The sequence below is a fragment of the Ostrinia furnacalis genome, unplaced genomic scaffold (genome assembly GCF_004193835.3).
Source record: "Ostrinia furnacalis isolate ACB-3 unplaced genomic scaffold, ASM419383v2 OfSCF4595, whole genome shotgun sequence".
Taxonomy (NCBI): Eukaryota; Metazoa; Arthropoda; class Insecta; order Lepidoptera; family Crambidae; genus Ostrinia; species Ostrinia furnacalis.
The window spans coordinates 87,004-110,319 of record NW_021134834.1 but is presented as its reverse complement, the minus strand read 5'-3'; the positions used below and the strand labels follow the sequence as shown (position 1 = coordinate 110,319).

The window sequence follows — 23,316 nt, the reverse complement described above, 5'->3', positions numbered from 1 at the left end:
CTCCCCAACCCGTCTGGCCAGCGTGGGGAGTGTAGGACAAATCCTCTTGCCTCTGGTCAATTGGAGGGTCGTGCTGCTGCAGTGGATACTAAATGACCTGATGATGTAAATTCTTCTAAACAGTTCCACACTTACCAACGGGTCTTTCACATGTGTAAATAATAAATATGCAAACATCAGGCCTCTGGTCTGGCCATTAAGCCAAAGTAATTGTAATAATATGCCAGAGTCATTGCCTTTACAGAGGGTTTTCCTCCCGCCCTCTCGTAGTCTGTAAACACTAGTGAAAGAACATTCTCAAACTTGAAGACCAACTCCTGGATGATGGATTATGAGGTGATGATGAGTGGTAGCCGCTACCAACTGTGCGATGTGGAAGTCATTGGGGGAGGCCTATGTTCAGTAGTGGACGTCCTGTGGCTGAAATGATGATGATTCTTCAAAATTGTTCCACACTTACCAACTGATCTCTCACAGGGGTGATGTAGTATGCGGTGAACCCTAAAGGAGGGATGTTCTCAGCCTCGAAGACCAGATCCTGGATGGCTGAGGAGGTCCTCCCTGGGACGTTGATGACCGCCTTCGGGAGAGGCACTAGTTGGTACTCCACTTCTTCGTCTGTAGAATGGAAAAATTTTAACAGCATTGTTGTGTTCCGGCTGTTAAAGGTAAGATAGCTAGTTCCTCAGTTCCTCTATGGTTGAGGAGCATCACTTTCCATCAATTCAAATGAACGGACGACGCCGCGAGCCGCCAGTCTGCTTGTGAGTACATAATGTAGCTCATTAATAAATGTCGCGTTAAGACCCGGGTCTTTCTAAGTGAGATACAGGCCAAGAGTTTCCTCGTCCGTTTGCAGGATGGAATGCACATGGAAAATGGCAGACGAGGTGAAGAAAATTGGCAAGACTTGGAGCGAGATCAAACGCGATGCTCAAGACCGAACGCGATGGAGGACTGTTGTGGATGCCCTCTGCCCCATCTAGGGGACATAGGACATTAAGTCCGGACTTGTTCTAAGTATATCTACCTTGCTAGCTACCATATTTTATCTATAGACACAAAGTCAAGATGCGTTTCGTTAGGTGGTGCTTCAAAATGGGTCCGCTTTGAGGAATTCCTCTACAATTTACCATTATAATCCCTGATGGAGTAGTGCAGAGCGATTGCTGGAAGTCTCACGTAGTGGTACGTCTTCACGCTGAGCGGGTTGTACACCAGCAAGAGAATAGCATCTTGAGTTTCCAGGAACTGGAAAAGAAGTCCGTTATTAGTTCAATCTTCTGTGGCGATACGGCGAAATATTTGCTGTGCGGCGTCGCAACGCATAGTATGCTATGGCTATGGCTCTAACTGAGTAGGGGAAAGTAGTACGAGATGATCCCCTTAAGCGGGAATCGCTGTAAAATACATATTTTTCAAGGTAAACCAAAAATAAAGACGATTACTACTAGTATATTTATCTATCCAACTTTCCTTATACTCAAAACCAGAAATTAATTGAGGTTTCACTAAAATATTTCATTTTTTGCAAAACCTTACAAAGTGATCATCTTGTACACCCCTGTGGGTAAGATGATCCCCCAGGTAGGGGTAAGATGATCCCTATGATTCTGTTCTATGATCTATTCTTTTCTGGTTATATTCCTTTCGGAGTACCTAATTATGCGAACAAATCGTTAAAAAGTTAGAAAAGAAAAACATTTACGAATTAAATAACGAAAATAACTGATTCTTTCTTAGTACCTGCTAAAAAGCGTTTAAATAATTGAAACGCTTTTTGGCTGGAGCTGTGTTGAATATATCACAAATAAATTCACCTGCTTCATCACCCTCTACCCCAGCATTTATGCTTTATGGCCCCATTTTCCACATGCATAACATTTTATCCATCCTTCACTCTTGGTATCGCTTGAAAACTTTTCTGTTCAGTACAGCCACTCAGTATCATCTCCTTCAGACTCAGGTGAGTTATATGAAGTTCTCTTTCTTTTATTTCACTTCCCTTTACCTACTCCATTAACTTTTTTGTTTTAATTCCCAGGGATGATCTCGTACATATAGGAAGGGATCATCTTGACCCAAGTCCCACTTTTTGTTAAATATTTGCTAAAATAATCTACAAGTACGCGGCTACGTTTTTATGGCCAAAATATTAAAATTGAACATAATAGAAAGCCTAACGACAATAGTAATTACATTTAACATTGTTTGAATAAAAGTAACATAAGCTCAAAGTCATGCCTATTTTAGATCAGAAGTATACAATTTTTCTTTTTTCTTGTCAAATTCGATGTATCGCTCACGCCACCTTTACGATTTGACTGAGGCGGGGATGTGTCCAGAGCTATGTTTTACCAGTGAAAGAAATTAAATGACGTTAGTGGTTTCAGCACAATCGCGAAAGATCATCTTACCCCAGGGAATCAACTCGTACTACTTTCCCCTAGGTTCCTGTCATAATGCATGAAGCATAAAGCATGTGACTTACGTACGTTTTTTATTTTGTAAAATAATGGAAATAACTTTTATATTCAGAACCTTCTAGCGATAGAAAAAGATTTTGCTTTCATGATTACTAAAGGCGTTAGGTAAATGAATAAAACCAAATAAATAAAGTATGTGTTATACACGAGCAGCTAGTATCGCCAGCTTTAAGCTGCGAATTCATAGTAAACTACAGTATTCTATGAAAACACATGCACGGAGACTATGCTTTGGGCGGTTGGCAGCAGGGATAAATTTCAATTGACTATGCAAGAGTGGTCCGTGTATGTTTATCATTGGCTAACTGCTCGAGCTGCCCATGTATGGCGGGCCTAAGGGGCAGATAAAAATGACTGAGTTTCTTTCGCCAATTCTCAGCGCCAGCCGATATGACTTATCCCGAAGTGGTAGTAGGGCAGCTATATTTAGGACGTGTAAAGTACCATAAAAAGCGCCTACAATAAAGAACTAGAATTTGCTAAATTAATAAAAGTCAGTCATAATGGAAGGCGCTGGATGCAGGCCGCTACCAACCGGTCATTATGGAAATCATTGGGTGAGGCCTATGTTCAGCAGTGGACGTCCTGTGGCTAAAATGATGATGATGATGATGATGATGATGATGACTCACTCTACATTGACTAACGTTCATCTGGTGGCACGTCACGAACTGCTGATTGTTCTTCGACCTTCTGCTGCTGCCCCAAGTTGGCGTCAGGTAGCTATTGAGAAAAACAAAGATTTCTCAATAAGTAAGTAAGTATGTAGGTATCTAAAATAATACCATACCTCCTCTGTGACATAATGGATGCAATAAATAACTACTTAATTGAGTATTGAAAAGTACCTCAAAAGATTTGAAACCTTCTTGCTGCAGGTATCCATCGCCTCGCTCAGGAGTCTTGTGAAATCATTCGCTACATGTTGCTGACTTGTTCCTGTAATAAAAATTAATAATTTATTTATAAGAAAGATTTTCTAACAAAACACCACAAATACCAAAACGTAAATACGACAGTAGCCGAAATTACGAAACTGCCAAGTAAATAAACATCATTAATAGCTAAAATATGTATCTTAAAATGCAACTTACACAGCTATTTTGAAGGGGATATTTTAATCATCATCATCATTCAGTCTCCATCCTGCAGTGGGCTACCTAAGAAAACTCCGACAAACTTTACTTCGACATTACGTTACTCCGACATTTCTGAATATCGACATGACTTTACTTCGACACTACACTACTCCGACAAAGGATATATGGCTTCAGGGGATCATGTTCAGCAGTGGACGTCATGTAGCTAAAACGATGAAGAAGAAAGCCTGATGCTTGATATTTAGCAGCCGATATTGATGATGATGATGCTCACCAGTAATGGCGTCATGATGGAGCGTCAAAGCCACAGCGTGTCTGAGGAGGTGTAACTCGTAAGAGTCACCAGTGCGGGCTATCACTGTGATCTGTTTTACCACCTGAAAGAACAAAAATATTATAATTATTGTATGTATTACATTCATCATTATCACTGAACATAGGCCTCACCCAATGATTTCCATGTCAGCCGGTTGGTAGCGGCCTGCATCGCAGCGCCTTTCTGCTCTATGACCTATTTTGTACCTTTAATATATCTTCGTAAGATACACCAAGGTATAGCAACAATGCGTGTTGTATGATGTGACATGTATGTATGAATCTTTTGGTCTCAATATGCCAACCTTTAAGCCAGTTGCTAAGCTAAGTTAGTTGTGTGCATACTGCAAACTATCGCCCTTCACAAACAGTGAAGTATCAAATCGAACGCACAGCGTTGAAGAGCACTGTGATTGGTTCGTGTGTCACCCTGTGCGTGCACGCGCACTGTGAGACTTCACAGTAATGTTTGTGAAGGCGTATGCAAACACTATGAGAAACTGCGTTAGCTACGAACTAAGCTATACTAACTCAGCTTACCTAGTTCTTCTGCAAAAAAATAGTTATTTTGGGATTCCAGCAATTACCTGAAGAAAAAGATGCGCCCTTCTAGCCAAATATTTGAGGGTAGGTCTAGAACTGTAGTACCCAGTCCAATACGTAGAAGCGTCGCTACCATATGGCACGTGATCCCCCTGAAATCGTAAAAAACATTGTTGAATACAGGTTAAAAAAAAAACCAATCAAGTGTGAGACAGCCTTAATACTCACTGAGTCTCTTATTAACCGACTTCAAAAAAGGAGGAGGTTATTTTGTTCGACTGTATGTATTTTCTATGTATGTTCACCGATTACTCCGTCAGTTGTGGACCGATTTTCAAAATTTTTTTTTCTTTTTTTGTAAAATTTAATAAAAAAAAATAAAACCGACTCCAAAAAACCTACACTAAAAAGTAGAAAAATAATTACTAATTACCTACTTATTTATTAGGACGAATTAATATTTATGTAGGTATACCATGATTGATACTTCTGGAGTCGGTGCCAAGATTATGAAACATGTAAAGTTTGCCTGCACCGACTCCAAAAGTACTTTTTAGTGTAGGTTTTTTTTCATTCTGTTCGAGATAAACTGCGCACCTCGCTGGAATGCGACTCTCCCTCGCACTCACTCGCACCAGAGCGTCGATGTGACGTCACGGCCGCCAAGTGCGTAGTTAACAGACGCGACCGGGTTGAACACTACTTAGTTTTTTCGCCAACAGAATTTTATTGCTATAAAATTAAGTGGCAGTAGGCGTGGCTCATAGCTGTACAGCTGATGTCCGCAGAAAAGTTCTCGAATGGCAACCACGGGCCGGAAGACTTAGTATGAGGCAGACCCTCACTAGGTGGACAGACGATCTGGTGAGGGTCGCGGGAGATGCCTGGATGCGGGCATCGCTGGACCGGTCGTCATGGAAATCCTTGGGGGAGGCCATTGTCCAGCAGTGGACGTCATTTTGCCGAAACGAACGAACGAACTTACTTTTTCAGTGTACATAGCTTTGTCCCTTCTCCCATACAAGTAGATGGCCTTCAAATAGCAAGATGGCGACGAGTAGAAGATATTGATGTCTGACAAGTTAGCGGGGTGGGTGTTGACGTGGCTGGAAAGTTATAATTATTATCGAGACTGTAGGCAGACTGTAGGTAGACTGTAGGTATATCTATTGAGACTATTCTGAGAGAAAAAAAAACAAGGGGTAGAAGAGAGATAAAGAGAGGGAAAGGGGTTAAGAGAGAGATAAAGAGAGAGAAGGTAAGAGAGAAATAAACCGGGGAGGGGGAAAAGTGAGAAATTCATTGGAAAGGATACATGAAAAACATTAAAGAAAAATGTTAAAAAGTTACAAACATGTCAATGTATTTAGGTTACTATCTTAATTTACTAACTTTAGCCTGCACCTTCGCCTACATGAGTTTCGGTATATAAAAAAGTTGAAAAAACGGGAAATATTATTCAAACTATTTACACCCGTATGAAGTCGCGGGAACAGCTAGTTTATAATAATATTAGCGAGATACTTGATTAGAAAAGAAAAGAAGATATCTCTGAATTTCAATTCAATCCAGTTTCATCAAACAAACTGTAGATAGACTAACTTGATAAGCTTGTCCATATTCATGAACCAGTTGGCCGCGCTCTGGTACGTGAAGTCGCCGCCCATCGTCACCATGATGTTGTCGTGGTCGTAGTACTTGGCTTGCCGCTCTATTTGGGCTATGAAGTCGTTTACCTGAAGAAAGAAGGGTCAATTATTTAGCAACATAAGGGTTTAGAATTGGAGGTTAGATACAGTGGAAAATAAATTGACTACTGCTACTCTTCCCGTGGACATCGAAGTGACTCAAGGAAGGACAAAATATTAATGTGGACATCAGGCGTCCCCAATCCGTCTGACAAGTGTGGAGAGAATAGACTAAGTAAATCCTCTATTAGGGATTGAGTTTCTTGCCCTGCTTCTCAGCTCTGGCTCACTTATTGTCCCGAAGGAGTGTTGGAGTTTAAATAATACTGGGACGTGTAAAAGTACCTATTTTTTGAAAGCTTATTTGCAATAAATTACTTTTATGATTTTATTAACCTGTAGTGCATTAGAGAGGATCGTGTTTCTGAGAGGCTTGATGAGGACATCTTCTACTGCGTGCGATTAGCTCCTCTGAAAGGAATGAGTATTCCCTGGCCAAACGGGTTGGGGACTTTGGGTAAACCTGTTGTTCGCATTCCTTAGTCGTCTCTTACGACATCCACGGGAAAAGTGGACATACGATAATATTATGTCAGCTATCTGAAACATTATCAAGAACTAAACCGACTCTTACCCTTCTCTCAGCATTGTAAACTTTGTTGTCAGGGTCGTCGATGATCGGCTCATCATTGCAGAGAAAGTCGAAACAGAATCCATCAGGGGCATTGTACAGGTTGAAGAGAGTGTGCGTCATGATGTCCGACATCTTGCCTGTAATATACACACTGGTTGGGTTATTGGCGGTCAAGCTGCAGATCCTGGCTACACAGGAGTTGCAGCGGTGGGGACGAGAGGTGGGAATAGTCCCGTTTTAAAACAACACAACTGGGACTTAAGGATGTTTCAGCCAAATGACATCCACTGCTGGACAAAGGCCTCCCCCAAGAATTTCCACAACGATCGGTCCAACGCTGCCTGCATCCAGGCGCTTCCCGCGAACTTTACTATGTTTAAATTATACAAAAGGCAATCGTTACCGACTGATTGAACTGTCAACACAGATCTCAAACCACTGAACGAATTGCGCTGAAATGCACGCATTTAGTTATTATGGATCCGGTAAGAAAGGATTTTCGAAAATTCACTTTATATTGCGAGCAATAGCTGAAGCTTTAAATTCTACTTATCATTTTCTTTTCTTGATACTAAATAATAGTTTTTTCTTTCTTTACTGTTCAAGCTGTCTTACCCAAAACGTCGCTGCCTCTCCACATGAACTCCATTCTGTCCTCTTCTATCATGGCTTCCCTTTCTTTATGGTCTACTCTTCCTGGGGAATAAAAAAGAGAGGTGGGATTAGTCCCGATATACAGGGTGCGATTATTTTTCTTGTAATTACCTTCATATGTACTACCACCACTGAGATGGCGTTGTTTTACAAAACCACACCCTGTATACCATGTTCAGAGTTCACATCAAGTCTCTCCAGCTAGCCCCACGCTAGTAGGAATGTAGGTCAAATCCTCCATTTGCCTCTGGTAAATTAGAGGGTCGTGCTCCTGCAATGGAGACTAAATGACCTGATGATACCTATAAAGAGTCCATCGAAGCCCATCTGTGCTAACAGCGAGGCCTGCTCTCGAGTATGGCCGTAGGTGTCAATCTGCCACGCTGCTTTCGGCTTGCCGCAAATGCCGAGCGTGTCGTTTAGTTTTCTGTAACAAAAGAAGAACGGTCACGCCCCATCCAAAAAAAACCCAGTCCCGACAGAAACGAGACATACCTCAGTTTTTTTGTCATGTCTTAATTAGTTAAATTATATATTTTTTATATTCGAAATCTATGTATAACACCAAAATATTACCAATTGTTTTTGTTCAGGCGTTATACAAAAACTAATACAAAATGCCTATTTATCACCAAAATTGGTAAATGTATGTACCTAAATGTCTATTACAGCTGCTTTGGGATGTATCTAGGTGACCTGGAGATACAGCCGGATTATATTTTGGTGTTATACATAGATTTCGAATATAAAAAATATATAATTTAACTAATTAAGACATGACAAAAAAAATGAGGCATGTCTCGTTTCTGTCGGGCCTAGGTCACAGATGACCGTTCTTCTTTACTGTTCAGCGAGATCAATTTTAGCAAACTATCGATAGATCAATCAAATTAGCTACTCTATTGTGTCAATCTATCCTATCGACTAATACAGAAGAAATAATAGGCAGTTACTGCTAGCAAGGGCTTCGCTAGCTACCTACTTCTTCTTGCACTTATACCACAGAACTATCACGAAGAAAGGCAGATCTAATATTTTAAAGTAATTAGGACTATAGGATACAGTCACAGAATATATGGTCAGTTATTAAAACAGTCTAACAGATGTAGTCGTATAGTTATTCGAAGATCAACATTTTGACGACAGAATTTCAAGCCAAATACTACCTCTACTGCCACACAGACAAACCAGGGATCACATCAATACCGAGATAATATTACCCTAAAATGGATAAATAAAGAAACATGACGGCAGACTCCTGAAAGCATGCCTTCCCTTAGATCCTAACGCGTTAGCGATGATTAGGATGGGTCTCCTGGGGTCGGCTTATCCGGCCGGCCCGGTGAGGTCCCTCTCACCCAAGCACTTGCTTCACTTCATGGATAGGATTCTGGCGGATGAGAGGGAATAAAGGTAAAGGGAAGCACAATTAAAGCCAAAAGAGGTAAGATAGCCAGTTCCTCCGTGGTTGAGGATTCCGGGAGAAGCTTGCTACCACCTTCGGCCTGATCGTCACTTACCATCAGGTGAGATACAGGCCAAGAGCTTCCTCGTTGTGGATAAAAAAATCCAATGGGTCGACCCTGAATAAGTTCAGATAAGATGGATCCTTATGAGGTTACCTGAGTCCCCAAGTATACTGGTCAATCAGTTGCAGGTAGTCCACCGCCGCCTCGTCGTTCTGCACCCAGCCCCCTCCCGCGAACTCCACCCTCCCCTCCTGAACCAAACTCCTGAAGGTCGCCCTGGTGAGTGGCCTCTGTTCTTTCCACCAGCGCCAGAAGTAAGCTGACTCGGAGAAGGTGAACCTAGGAATTTAAAAGGAGAAATAAAAAACCTTTTTTTTCTCCCTCTCTCTCTATCTCTCCTGTCTTATGTCTTTTTCTTAGCCACTTCTTCTCAGCATCATCCAATACGTTTTCCCGAAGTTGTGGAAGGGCAAGCAATATTTGGGCTACATACGTACATAAGTACCAATAAATCAATATGTTTATTTTTGACATCACAACAGTTCATGAATGTATCCTGTTTAAAAATCACTGTAGAGGCATAACGTAGGCGCCTTCTTTGGAATTAATAATGTCTTCTTACAGAAGATGATTTTAAGCTATGTTAGATTGTAAGGCGTTCTCAATTACTTGCCTTTATAAGTTACGATCACAGATCACAAGACCTAAAGGCTTACGACCAAAGTCTAATGTTAGAGGACGCTACTGCCTATCGATTTGACCTCCGTACGTAAAGTTATTCAACACAAATTATTGTCCCGAAGGACAAATGGGTAGTGCTGAGATGAAGTAGCACATAGTGATGGCCCGCGTTCCCGACTCATATGGCTACCGAGGGCAACGTCATGTTTTTAGTGGGTAGGCCCTGCCCTTCTGGCAGAGAGAACCCCACATAACCCACTAGCTGCCCCCGCGGCTGGTGGGTATACAAATCAATGTATTTTCCTGACGAAAAAAAGCGCTGTTGTGCTACTGTTATGATGTGTTTTTATGTACCTCTATCCCTCCATGTATTTGTGTGATGACTTTAACTTATACTTACTTCCTTCTCTTGTCGTGGAGCAGCTCAGAGAGAACAGAATGGAAGATCAATTGGACGTTTGCAGAGCTGACGGTAGTTCGAGCTGTAAATTAATTAAGTTTTAAAACGCCATCTATACGTGTATTAATACTCCAAAAAGTATGAGTAGATTAAAGATAAATCAAGAAAGAAAATAGGTGACTAATCCTTCTTCTATTTCCCACCACTGCAACTCTTGCACAGCCTTCCAGACTGGATCTACAGTAGGGTTTTCATTGGCGGTCAAGCTGTAGGAATAATCCCCAGATGCGACACCCATATTGCTTGCGTACGTGATGATTTAGATCGATTTAGAACTTATCATGGCAAGTTTGAAACTCTCAAGTTTTTGGGTGGTTATTGTAACTTACTTCCATAGTAATATTCGTCAAAGGTCTTCACCCAACCAGCGTCCATGTGTGAGTGAGGAATTAGATGGACGTTCAGCGCTCCCTCTCTTGTCAGAGGACATTGCTGAAACATAGAGAGATGCTTAAAGTCGAAATGTTTATGGAAGATAGTCTCACAGTGCGCGTAGACGCACAGGGTGACAATGACACACGAACCAATCACAGAGCTCTATTCAACGCTGTACGTATGATTTGCTGCTTCGCTTGAGCAAGCATCGTTTGTGAATACGGGCGTAAGTGTTAGATTTAGCGTAATTTAATACTTGTTTCATTGCTAAAATAGCCTTAATATCAAATTATTTAATGTTATGGTCATGATAATGGTCATGGTCATTTCGTTATTTGAACGTTTCTGTTGAAATAACGAAATTATATTTTAAGTAAGGTATTGCATTATTTCGTTATTTAAACAATTCCATTTAAATATCGAAATAACCGTCGTATTTTATTTTACATGTTACGTTACTTCGTTATTTTAACATTACCGGTAAAATAACGAAATAACCGTTATTACTTTATTTTTCCATGTTGGCAACACTGTTTTTAGAAGTTAACATTAACGATCACGGTGAAAATGTATTCACTTCTTTGCTAACCATCGAGCAATAATTATTGGAAATATAATTTCTACCCTGCACCTCGTGATTTTATTTCTGAAAAAGCTGGTCAAGCTTTTAATAAGCAGTACGGAAGTAACTGTACTATGCCTGTTTTCTTTAGACTTGTAGTAGTCTTGATAGGTTCCATAAAAAAAGAAAAAATGTAATTTTCAAGGATATCAATCTTTATTTAGAAAAAAATAGTAACAACTCATTAAGAATGTATCAAATATGTACCTTAATCAATACAATTATACAAATGTGTGAGCTGTTTGAAATACATACACGCAAATTCACGCAATTTATCCATTCGTAAACAAAACTATTTCAGAATGCTGAATAACATAGCGGCAATTGAAAATATTCACTAGTCAATGTGTACGATCTAGGCCTATTGCAACAAACAACCTAGATCGTACACAAGGTTACACGCAATTGCATACTTTGCCGAGTTGAAAGTGCACCGCACATCGTTTTACGCGCGAGGGACTCGCAATCATACGCTGCGGCGTGCAAAGGGCGCGTTTGATACGGGATATGCACTCGTTGGGGCAATTTCTATCGTTTATTTATTGTAAACTCCACTTACAGTTTGTGCCAAAGCGTAGAATGAGCCATTTATTGGTCGATTATGCATACAGTAATTTAAATTTCGATCTTGTTACGGGATAAAGTGGGAACGAGTCCATTCGGCAAAAATTTACCAAAAATGCAGCTAAAGCCTGGTCCGTGAGCACGTACAATCCCGTCCAATGACCCCAAGCTGCTATTTATATTATGAAATAGCAATTGGCATAGTGAGGGATGCTTCCTTGCTTGATTGAGTGACTTTTTTTTAGGAAATAAATTAAGAAATAAATAAAATTCATCATTTACACAATGGTACAGGTTAACATTCTTGAAAATGATAATAGAATCCTACATTGGAAAATCCTTTAGTTCCTTTTTCTCCGTTAATATTGTAAATCTATGCAAAACAATTCAATCCACTACTTCTTTCTCTCATACTTGAGCTGCTGCTTTTTCTCGGCTAGACTAGATTTACATTAATTATGAAAATGATTTAGCGAGGTATTTAAGAATAGGGACTTTATCATCAAAAAAGAGCTCCGCCAGCTGAATGAAAACTTAGAACTGTACGCGGACAAGATGAGCTACATAGAACAAGAGAACAGAGAGTTAAAAGAGAAGGTAAAGAATTTAGAAAATATAAACAAGCATCTATCAAATAATAACAAAAATCTTGAAACACGAGTTGCAGCCCTTGAGCAGAGACATAGTGAATTTGAGCAAAGTCAACTAAGTAAGCACGTAGAAATCGTAGGAATACCACCACAACAAAAAGAAAACATAAACCAGATTGTTTCAAAAATTGCACTAAAACTGAAACTTGACACAAAACTGGTGAAATCTGCGAGCAGAATAAATACCTATAAGGGAAAAGCATCCTCCATCAAGATAGAACTTACTGACGAACAAGAACAACACCTGTGGCTCCAAAGTGCACGCACGACGAGTATCATACTCAAGGATATAACCCCAGAAATACAAGATAATACAGAAAACGATAAGATTATCATAAGACCGGCCCTAACCAACTTCAACAAAGAACTCCTCTGGCAAGCTAAGCAAAATCTCAAGGACGCAGGATTCAAATACATCTGGCAAAAAAACGGAAAAATATTGGCTAGAAAGGACGACAAGGAGAAGGTACTACATATTCGCAATACTGAAGATATAAAAAAACTAACAGGAATTGTAAAGAAAGATTAAGTATCTTATCTGGTTCCTACTCTTATTCTTAAATATTCATATTTGGCTACATATTATAAATACTAATTGCTTACAACTTCCTCTATAAATGGCCTCCAATATAAATGAACTTAAAAATGTAACAAACCTAACTAAGTACTTTAACTACCTACCTAGCCCTCATCACTTAAGTATTATGCATGTAAACATACGATCCTTGTACAAGTATTTTTCAAATCTGTTGCAAAGCATTAGCAATGTTAAAAATAATCTAGATGTAATAATTGTAACTGAGGCGGGTATATCAGAAAACGTAAAAAGTCTTTACGAAATCGATGGCTATACAATGTACACAAAATTAAGAAAAAATAAAAAGGGTGGGGGTATCATTATCTATGCCAGCAATAAAATAAAAATCGAATTAATAACTGATAATATCTTACACTGCGAGAGCTTAATTGCAACAATTGGGTATCAAAACAGCAAAATATTATTATACGCACTGTATAGACCACCTAACTGTAATAAAGATATATTCCTAAGCGAACTGTCAAACCACTTAACTCGTTACTCCAATAACAAAGATGTAATACTCATGGGAGATATTAATATAAACATTCGAATCCATAATGGCACCAGCGATAGGTATCTCAACACACTGGCGGATCTAGGTCTACTGTGCGGGATAACTGAATACACTAGAATAGAACTATTAAATCGGAAAATTACACAAAGCTGTATTGATCACATTTTCTGTCGCATGCACACAGGGGACCTATTCACCGCCGCGCTCGACACCACACTGGCGGACCATCGCATGATCGTGCTATCCTGCCTTGGAATGCAGCGAATACAGAGTGTGCCCAAATTTACTACATTTGACCATAGGGTATTGTCACAAGAGTTAAATAAAATAGACTGGAAGGACGCGGAAATCATGACGTCACCTAACGAAATTTATAACTATATAGAAGTTAGCCTTCAGGAATGTTATGAAAAATCAAAAATAACTANACGCATCAACTATGGTTAAATATTTCTCGCTTTGAATGCTGAGTAAATCTATGTGTACAATTTCGAATGGTTTGGTAGCAGGAGGAACGATGTTAAACTTAGGTTTTATTGGATTACGATCGTACTTGGCTTGTCCGCAGATAGTACAGCTATTTATAAATTTGCTGATCTCATCCCTCATCTTAGGCCAGTAGTAACGCCGAGATAAAGCCAAGTGACATTCGTTTATACCACGATGATTGGTTTTACCATCGTGATATTGTTTTATTATCTCCTGTTGCCTGAGATATTCTCTCACGTTCTCGACTTCAGTTTTAGTTAGTACTAAGTGCATTGCTGAATTTTTAAACGTATTTTGAATAATTGGTATGATGTCATACATTGCTAATGGGGGATTTATCAATAGAGCAGTTTTTACTTTTGGGTTGACGTATTCTTTGATTAGATTAACGATATCGCTTTCTAAATTTGATTGGGATACTTGTACAGCGGTTCTTGTATGAGTATCGAATGGTTTGGAAGTTGTGGGACGTTTCTTGATATCACCTACTACTGATATTACGATCTGCCTATGAAATTTATTTAACGGTTCATCTACTATTGGAATTTCAAGTATAGGGTTTTCTCTACTAGTATGCGCGGATACTGTTGATGAATTAGCTACAGATGGCGGTCGTTCAGACGCGTTGACGGCCATGGAATCTGTTTCCTCATTGTGTATCTCGATTCGCGAAAGAGCATCGGCGTTGGTATTGGATTGCCCTTTTTTATAAACTACAGTAAAATCATACTCAGATAGTTTGAGTCTCCATCTAGTCAAACGTGAGTTCGGCTCCTTAAGGTTCATAATCCATTGTAATGGCTTATGATCCGTAATGATTTTGAACTTTCGTCCGAATAGATAAGGCCTAAAATATTTAGTCGCCCATACTATCGCAAGTAGCTCCTTTTCGATAGTGCTGTAGTTCATCTCGCTTTCGTTAAGAGTACGCGACGCGTAACAAACTGGTTTATCTGTACCACCAGTTCCTTGAGATAGGATCGCGCCTAGGGCCACATTAGAGGCATCTGTAGTTAAGATGAAATCTCGCGTGAAGTCTGGGTATTGTAAGATTGGATCGTTTGTTAAGAGTTGTTTGCACTTCTCAAAACAGTCGGTGTATGAGGAATCTACAATAACTTTCCTACCTTTCTTGAGACATTGAGTAAGAGGCTTAGTAATACGCGCAAAATCCGGTATGAATTTTCTATAATAACCAACGAGACCTAGAAATTGCTTGATTTCTTTAGATGTCCTTGGCAACGGATATTTCTGGATAGCGTCAATTTTGTCGGGATTCGGTTTAATACCGTCTCTAGAGATGATATGCCCAAGGTAAGCAGTCTCTAATTTGAGGAATTCTGACTTGTCCATTTGGACTTTGAAATTTGAATCGCGTAATCTTGAGAAGACCTTTTCAAGGTTAACCATGTGTTCCTGTAGGCTGGTGCTGAAGACGACGATGTCATCAAGGTATACTAGGCAGACAGTATTCTGAAGGTCTTTAAGGACATTGTCCATCACACGTTGAAATGTAGAAGGAGAATTCTTTAGGCCCATCGGCATACGTAAAAATTCATAGTGCCCGTTCTCTACATTGAACGCGGTTTTGGGAATGTCATCAGGGTGCATCTCTACTTGATAAAACCCACTTGCAAGGTCGAGGGTTGAAAAATATTGGCAGTTGCCTAATTTATCAAGGACATCATTGATGTTCGGAATGGGATACTTATCATCGTAAGTTTTTTCATTTAATTTACGGAAGTCGACGACCAAGCGCCATTTGGGCTTCCCCGAAGCGTCAGCTTTCTTAGGAACTATCCATATGGGAGAGCTCCAGGCCGAAGCTGAAGGTCGAATGATACCTTGACTTAACATCTTATTTATTTGGTCTTTAACCTCATTTCTATGGATGTATGGATACCGGTAGCTTTTTGTATAAATGGGCAGCTCATCTGTGGTCTTAATTTGATGTTTTATTTTATTAGTAAAGGTTAGGGCTTCCCCATCTATATAGAAAATATCGGCATATTTAGCGCAGAGTGTTTGTAAATTGGCGCGCTCCTCCGGATTTAAGTGGTTCGTACGTAGGCGATTGAGTACGTCCGTAGCGCGGCTAGGTAATTTCGCATTGTTTAATTTATGCACATAATTATCCGTAGTATATGAGTGACGTGNGGGTTGGTAACATTAAAAAAACAAGAGAAGAGTGGATAAATAATAAAGTAATTTCGTCATGTCTCGCCAGGGACAATCTTTTTAAGGAGTGTAAAAAAGACGTGAACAATATGGTATTAAGATTAGAGTATAATAAATTACGCAATAAAACTAATAAAATCGTTAACGATGCTAGAAATAAATATTATAACAAACTAATAACCAAAAATAAGAATAATCTTAAACAAATGTGGAAAATATTAAATAAAATAGCTGGAAGAATAACTAAATCGGTGGATGACGTCATCAGTAGGGCTTTTGACGGTATAAGTGAAGTTATTTTATCTGACAATTTTGCTCAATCGTTTGACCGTAACGTAAAGTCCATTTTGCCAACATGTAACAGACCCTTACTAGACAAAGCACAATACTCTCGTAGGGTAGACCGATCTATATACCCTAAAAAGGCAACCCGGCAAGATGTCAGTAAAATAATAAAAAACATAAACATACACAAAGCACCAGGTCATGACCAAATACGTATGATAGACATCAATCACATATTAGAAAACATTGTAGGAGTTATAACAAATCTTATTAACACTTCTATAAAAACAGGTACTTATCCAGATAGCCTAAAGAAAGGTATAGTTAGACCTATATATAAAAAAGGACCTCACAATTGCTATGACAACTATCGGCCAATAACTATATTACCATCAATTAATAAAATAGTTGAAAAATACATATGTCNATAATTTATAATCAACATACCGTCGTGTTGCTAAATACCCATTAATCTACCTAATCTATAAATATTAATTGAACTACAAATAACATAACACAATGATAAAACTTACCCTTAACTACCTTAATATAAATTACTAAAACTATAACAAAACTTTCCTCTGACCAAACTATGCACTTATTACACATCGTACACAGAGTCATACTAGTTTACTAACTAAAATAAAATAAAAAAATATATATTTCTTTGGAACAAGTATAACTTGTATTACATAAACATGAAGACACCCTGTAGGTACGTTGCAAAAAAATAAATAGCGGAACGCTCGACCCGAGTCGACGTAGTATCGCGTCGTGCGACTCACCTCCAGCCAGCTGGCAAATTTATTGATACCTACCGCCTTCCTATAATATAAATTTTTTATACTTATAAGCTATTGCGATGAATGTGCAATGTCACAACAAACATTTTTATGTTTAGTGATATAAGAAATGTTAGATTATAAGCCTAACCTTGTAATTAAATTAAATAAATAAATAATCAACAAACATGCTGATTTAGTAGGTAATCCTTTAGTAGGTAATGATTCTTTCATTGATTGTTGGGCATCATTCTCACTAGTCTCACTAGACTATCATACTACTAAGAGTAATAAAGTTCAGCAGCATTGACGGTTCAGAATTGAGATGACGATGATGATGAAAGAGAAGTAAACTTTATTCTTCAAGAAAAGTAGTACCTACGTTTTAACCAACTCCTAATGGAGTTCAGATTGACTTTCGTAGTAATCTAGGATCTAACCATTCATGTTAATATTGTGATTATGAGTTAGACGTGATGGCAAAATAATTAAGGCCAATTCACACATATCAGTGAAGTCACAGTTCAGGCTCAGTACCGGCACAGTGCGAAATATTCTTTCATACAGTTTTTATGAACGCATCCATCCACTTCTGTCAGTGACGACACAGTGCTCTCAGTGTCAGTGCCGACGCCGGCAATCACGGACGTATTCGTTGACGACGATATTTTTGTGGGATCACGGACGCCGCCGCGGCATGAAAAACAAAATAACTTACTTCATAGTTTCTGAACAATAATATTGAAACAGCTCTCTGACATTTTAAAATATTCAAAATATTTCACTGACGCAACACTGCTACAGTGCTGATACTGAACTGAGCGGACACTGTGACGGAACTGTGGCTTCACTGATATTGTGTGAATATAGCTTTATACGCTAAACGCGTTCCGTGTACTTTTGTTTCTAGCGAAGTAACAAAAGGTGCATAAAATAGTTCCTGGTGCAGAATAAAAAACCCATCTCGATCCAGGCACCGCTAAATAGAAAATTCATAAACCGCTTACGTTGTATAGAGATTTTATTTTACGGTGCCCGTTTCGTTTGGCGCAATGGAATTGTTGCGGCGATTCTAATGGAAACCAGAAACTTTATTGCTATTTTTTTCACTAACATCGAGTACCACATTTTCACCTTTTTGCTTTGAATGGTTTTGGATAAAGCATTCTCTAGGATTTTAGAGGATGTGGCAAAGCGCTTGGGTCAGATACTTGGTGGGTTTGCGCTCAAGAATACCTAATACAAAAAAGTAAAGTAGTGGTGGATGGTGTTGTGGAAGTTAACATTCATTAGTCGATTAAGTTTTCTATTTTATCCTTAATTCATTGTGAAAATCTTTCCTTTTATAGCTTAGGACTATCAAATTCTATTATTGGTGCGGCCTGATAGTGTTCGATTTTTGTTTAAAATGTTGTTTTTACGCTTTTGGGTGTAGTAAGGCAAAGTAATTAAACTGCTTAAAAGCTGAAAATAAAACCAATACTTAAAGGCTCGGCCACAGTGAGCTTTGTGAATGTGATGAAGCGTCACACACCATAACAAATGAAACAGATTTGCAAAAAGATGGTAATTTCTTTAAAAGGTACATTTATTTTACACTTTACTGAAACTTTTTTATGTTTATGACAAGATTTATCGAAGGTCCTTTTAGTTAGCTTAAAATGTATCACAAACTCTCCTTACCGCACATTACCCGGTGAAAGCCGTAAATCCTGGAACTGTCCGGTGGGAGTTGGAATTCGCCAGGAGCCTCGAGGCGTACGTTTGCACGCTTGGACACAGGCCAAGGAGTACAGCTTCGATTTCCTGGAACTTTGAAGTTTATGACCGTTTTTTAAATTTCATTGGAGTGCCTGAAAGAATCGATGATATACCTACGGTATCATAAGTTAAGAAATACTTGAGATATATTTATAAAATACTATTGCGGCCGTATATTCAATTTTATCCGATTGATTTCTATTATTTATGTCATTTTTCATGACTTTTTATTGCATCTTCATCCAGTCATCCCCCAGTGTTTCTCCTACCGAGATCTCTTTAATCTCTTGAGAACACGGTCTTAATTAATTTGATTAAATAAATTCATAGCGACCGGAGTCACGGGTTTGCGACCAGTTACATAAACTAACCGTTCTCCCCGAATTATGTCCGCGATAAACTTCGCGCTTTACCTGCTACAAACTTGATGGTCCATTAAATTTGCATCGGACAATTTTACACCGTTTTGTTGGGAATGCGAGTGTAATGCAATAAAAAAGCCGTTAAAAGTTTCCCTTTGGAAATCTGGGCGCTAAGGAACGATTAAATAGTTCCCCTTTACAGCTCCGAAACCTTTTCAATCAAGGTGAAGTATGAAAATTAATTCGAGGAGTAGATCAGAAACATTATCCTCGTGCTTGCTTCCTTGAGCTCGTTAAAGTGGGAAAACTTAAAGGAGTTCTCTGAGAATCTAGTTTCGGATTTCGTAAGTTTGTAAAAGAGCTAAATATAAAGCATAAGAACGACACAATGCGATAATTTAAGTTTCTTACAATTGTTTTACATGATTAGGGTATCTGAAATTGATATTAATTTTGTTCAAAAAATTTAAAAAATCCATTGCCATACCTACTTAGAAATATAATTTCAGGATGAGAAAAAGTGGGCAACGCATTGCGAATTTTCAAATTGTTCAGCAAATTTTCAAAGTAACTTTTAAGGTCTGGAGACCATATATCAAGGAACGCAGTATAGAACAGCCATGATATTAATTCATGGGGCTCCTCCAAGTTCCGGCTGGGGTGAAGTCGAACTTGCTTTGATATATACCTTCCCTTTTAGACGGATCCGTGCACACTTTTACAGATAAAACTTTTAGAAGCTTTTTATAATATTTTTGTCCAGTCAGATATTTAAACCGTATAGGTAGCTCCTAATGTAAAGATGCTGCCTAGATACACTACCTGCCTACAATCCCTTTTGGTCCTATGTCTGTCCTTCGAAGGACAAGCTAAGCCGTCGATCCCAGTTAGCGCCACTGGCAGGGGTCGTTACATAAGCCATGTCTGAGGCCTATGACGGCTCGTAAAGTCTTATTCTAGCTTCTGCTCAGGGTGACACTATAGTAGCGTCGTTTGGCGACCTTTACAGCATTATTGCCTTGTAATAGAAGTGGCATATTGCTAAGCGTTAGTCTTTTACTTCTGGTTCCCATCGGTGCAGCTCCTGTGTAGCCGGGGTCTGATCTAATTTCTGTAACATTCAAATAATGTTGGTATTTTTGGGTGTCCTTTTTCTTTTGCTTTGGTTATGGGCTTTGGTTTGGGTGCTCGTTCTGTTGACTTCTAGCTTGCCATAACCCCGAGTATTACAATCTACTATATGCATTTCCGTGTAGGCATACCTGATGTTAAGCCCAAGTAACATTTTACTCCATTTAAGAGTTCACATTTAGTTCCAATGTGTACTTAAAGCATTAGTANGTCACTCATACTATTAAATAACCAATTTAAATGCAAAGAAAGGAAAGATATTGTTTCACTCTCAGTCGAACGAACTATTGAGCTTGCGTGTGCAGAGCTAGAGCAGTATACCTATAATTATAAGTGTGACAAGCCCCCATCTGCAAATTACCTATTATTCGAATCCACTATGGAGGAAGTCTTAAAAAAGGTATTTAAATCAAATAAGAAAGTGGTTGTATGTGGAGATTTTAATATAGATTTATTAGATAATACTCAATCTATATATATAAAAATGAAACCCGTTTTCCGTTGTCACGACATAACATGAAAACGGCTTGACCGATTTGGCTGATTTTTTTTTTGTAGTTTTCTAATACTCTGTACAAGGTTTTTACGGAAAAAAATATAAAGAAAATCTCTACGCTAAGGCGGTACGAAGTTCGCCGGGTCAGCTAGTATAAAATAAGATTCTTAAACCTGTTTAAATCTTTTAACTTATTAAACCTCTTCAATGAGCCTACTAGAATCACTCCAACATCAGCTACTTGCTTAGATAATATTTTTNAACAATTGCAAAACAATATTTATCTTTCGTACTACTGAAAAGACCGAATATATCCATCCCGCACCAACGCATCCAGCACCAAAGGTCAATTCGACCCGATAACGCGGTGTGAACGTGTTAAGTATGCTTTTTTAATAAAAAAAATCTTTGAACATCAAGTGCCTTTAAATAGTTTCCATCCTTTGACTACAATTTAATAAAAATAAGTACCATAACATAATTATTTTGAAGATTATTTGATATAGACAAAAAATAATTTATACAAATCGAATTATTTAAAAAAGTATCACAATATTGAATATTTGGTGCTCATTTCTTTTGTATTTGAGGACCAACAAGTAACGATCAGATATAATTTTTACATCTCAAAATTTTTTTGCGTAGTTCAAAAGAGGTAAAATAGATGACCATTTAGATTTTTTTATTTGCCGTTTTTGCTAATTTAAAAAGATCATTTAAATACATGCCTTTATATTTTATCAAAGTAGTACGTTCTACCCCTATACATATAAACTTTTTCAGTGTTTGTAAGGTACAGTCCAAAGGGTCTTCGATATTTGCTTCAAAAACCTTTTCATACAAGTCTCGTTACCTTCCGATATTGAGGCGATCTCTCGTCTCGCTCTATCATTCCTGGTATGAAAGAGACGCAGCGTCAAAGGGAATTAGAAGCAATTTCATTGGGTTCAAATAAGAATACCTTTACTGAGGTCTAGTCTACCCCTCTGTGGTGAGCGTAGGGTTGTTACTCACGCCAGTAACGATGCTTGCTTAAGTGAAGCAGCAAATCGAACGCACAGCGTAGAATAGAGCTCTATGATTGGTTCATGCGTCCACGCGCACTGTGAGACCTCATAATAATGTTTGTGAACAGCGTCAGTTGATCACAACAGTTAGGCTACCATCGCTGCGGTTGTAAATATATGAGTGACCATTCTGACCATATGGACATTAAACATGTGTCTCCGTGTGGTGACGGCAGAGTAGAATACATTTGTCACCAACCCCTACTCTTCCCGCGGGTGTCGTAAGAGGCGACTTAGGGACTACACAACAAACAGAGAATGGGCAGCAGCGCTCTCTGAAAAACATCAATCTTTTAAACTGCGATCTCCAACCCGCCTGCCAAGCGTGGAGATTATGGCAAATCCCTCCACCATAGTGGAGGAGGCTCATAGTCCAGCAGTGGACTGTAAAGGGCTGTTGATGAAGAATACCTTTACTGAGGTCTAGTCTACCCCTCTGTGGTGAGCGTAGGGTTGTTACTCACGCCAGTAACGATGCTTGCTTAAGTGAAGCAGCAAATCGAACGCACAGCGTAGAATAGAGCTCTATGATTGGTTCATGCGTCCACGCGCACTGTGAGACCTCATAATAATGTTTGTGAACAGCGTCAGTTGATCACAACAGTTAGGCTACCATCGCTGCGGTTGTAAATATATGAGTGACCATTCTGACCATATGGACATTAAACATGTGTCTCCACGCTGTAGAAGATACGGATACTGTTGCACTATGTTACGTCACAATGTTTATTAATTTTATAGGCCTAAAAATAAAGTGATGTTAGTAATAAGAACTCTACTTGTCAACCCCGCCGACAGCCCAGCGGATTGACGCGGGGGCTTTATTTAAAAAAAAATATGTCGGTGAATTACTTTCTACGACTTTTGACAACATGACATCAACAGTCGACGGTTCTGGTGGGTTTGGTGTGTAGACTGCTTGCATCTAATTTTTTTTATCCATAACGAAGAAGCTCTTGGCTTGTATCTCACCTGAATGGTAAGTGACGATCAGGCTGAAGGTGGAAGCGAGCTTCACCCGATCTTCAACCACGGAGGAACTTGCTATCTTACCTCTTAACTGCCGGAACACAATGCTGTTAACATTGTTGTTATGGCGACAGACTTAGGTACGATGCTGGGAGCTAGCCAGGCGGACTTAGAACAAGCTCTACCACCAACCAAACCGAACAGAAAAATCTGCCCCCACTGGAAATCGAACCCGGGACCTCTGGGTCTGAAGCAGGTTGCTTTACCACTAGACCACAGAGGCGGTTAATTTGTGTGGTAAATACATAAAACAAAGTACTATGCTAGTATTACTTTAGAAGGGACAAATCCGGGCGATAGGCAACCCTAGCCTAGCAATATTAAAGTTTAAAGGAAGATTTCGATTTACATTTACTTTGCTTTTGAAATATCGGTAATGACCTTTTGATAGGGTTCGCCTT

At 39.0% G+C, this 23,316-nt stretch overlaps 1 protein-coding gene across 1 annotated transcript in view; it reads right to left on the bottom strand.

Annotated features, from left to right (window-relative positions):
* The window catches only part of LOC114359687 (lysosomal alpha-mannosidase-like), a 38,853-nt gene extending 28,382 nt beyond the window's left edge, over positions 1-10,471 (bottom strand). The window contains exons 1-14 of the mRNA XM_028314165.1: positions 10,360-10,471; positions 9,971-10,052; positions 9,043-9,228; positions 7,723-7,847; positions 7,382-7,462; positions 6,767-6,903; positions 6,047-6,180; positions 5,430-5,550; positions 4,489-4,596; positions 3,861-3,963; positions 3,335-3,425; positions 3,119-3,209; positions 1,134-1,251; positions 461-618 (exon numbers count right to left, since the gene is read on the bottom strand). Of these exons, the coding sequence (XP_028169966.1) occupies positions 461-618; positions 1,134-1,251; positions 3,119-3,209; positions 3,335-3,425; positions 3,861-3,963; positions 4,489-4,596; positions 5,430-5,550; positions 6,047-6,180; positions 6,767-6,903; positions 7,382-7,462; positions 7,723-7,847; positions 9,043-9,228; positions 9,971-10,052; positions 10,360-10,471 (1,647 nt within the window). The remainder of the gene's footprint in view (positions 1-460; positions 619-1,133; positions 1,252-3,118; positions 3,210-3,334; positions 3,426-3,860; positions 3,964-4,488; positions 4,597-5,429; positions 5,551-6,046; positions 6,181-6,766; positions 6,904-7,381; positions 7,463-7,722; positions 7,848-9,042; positions 9,229-9,970; positions 10,053-10,359) is intronic.
* Positions 10,472-23,316: the final 12,845 nt, after the last annotated feature.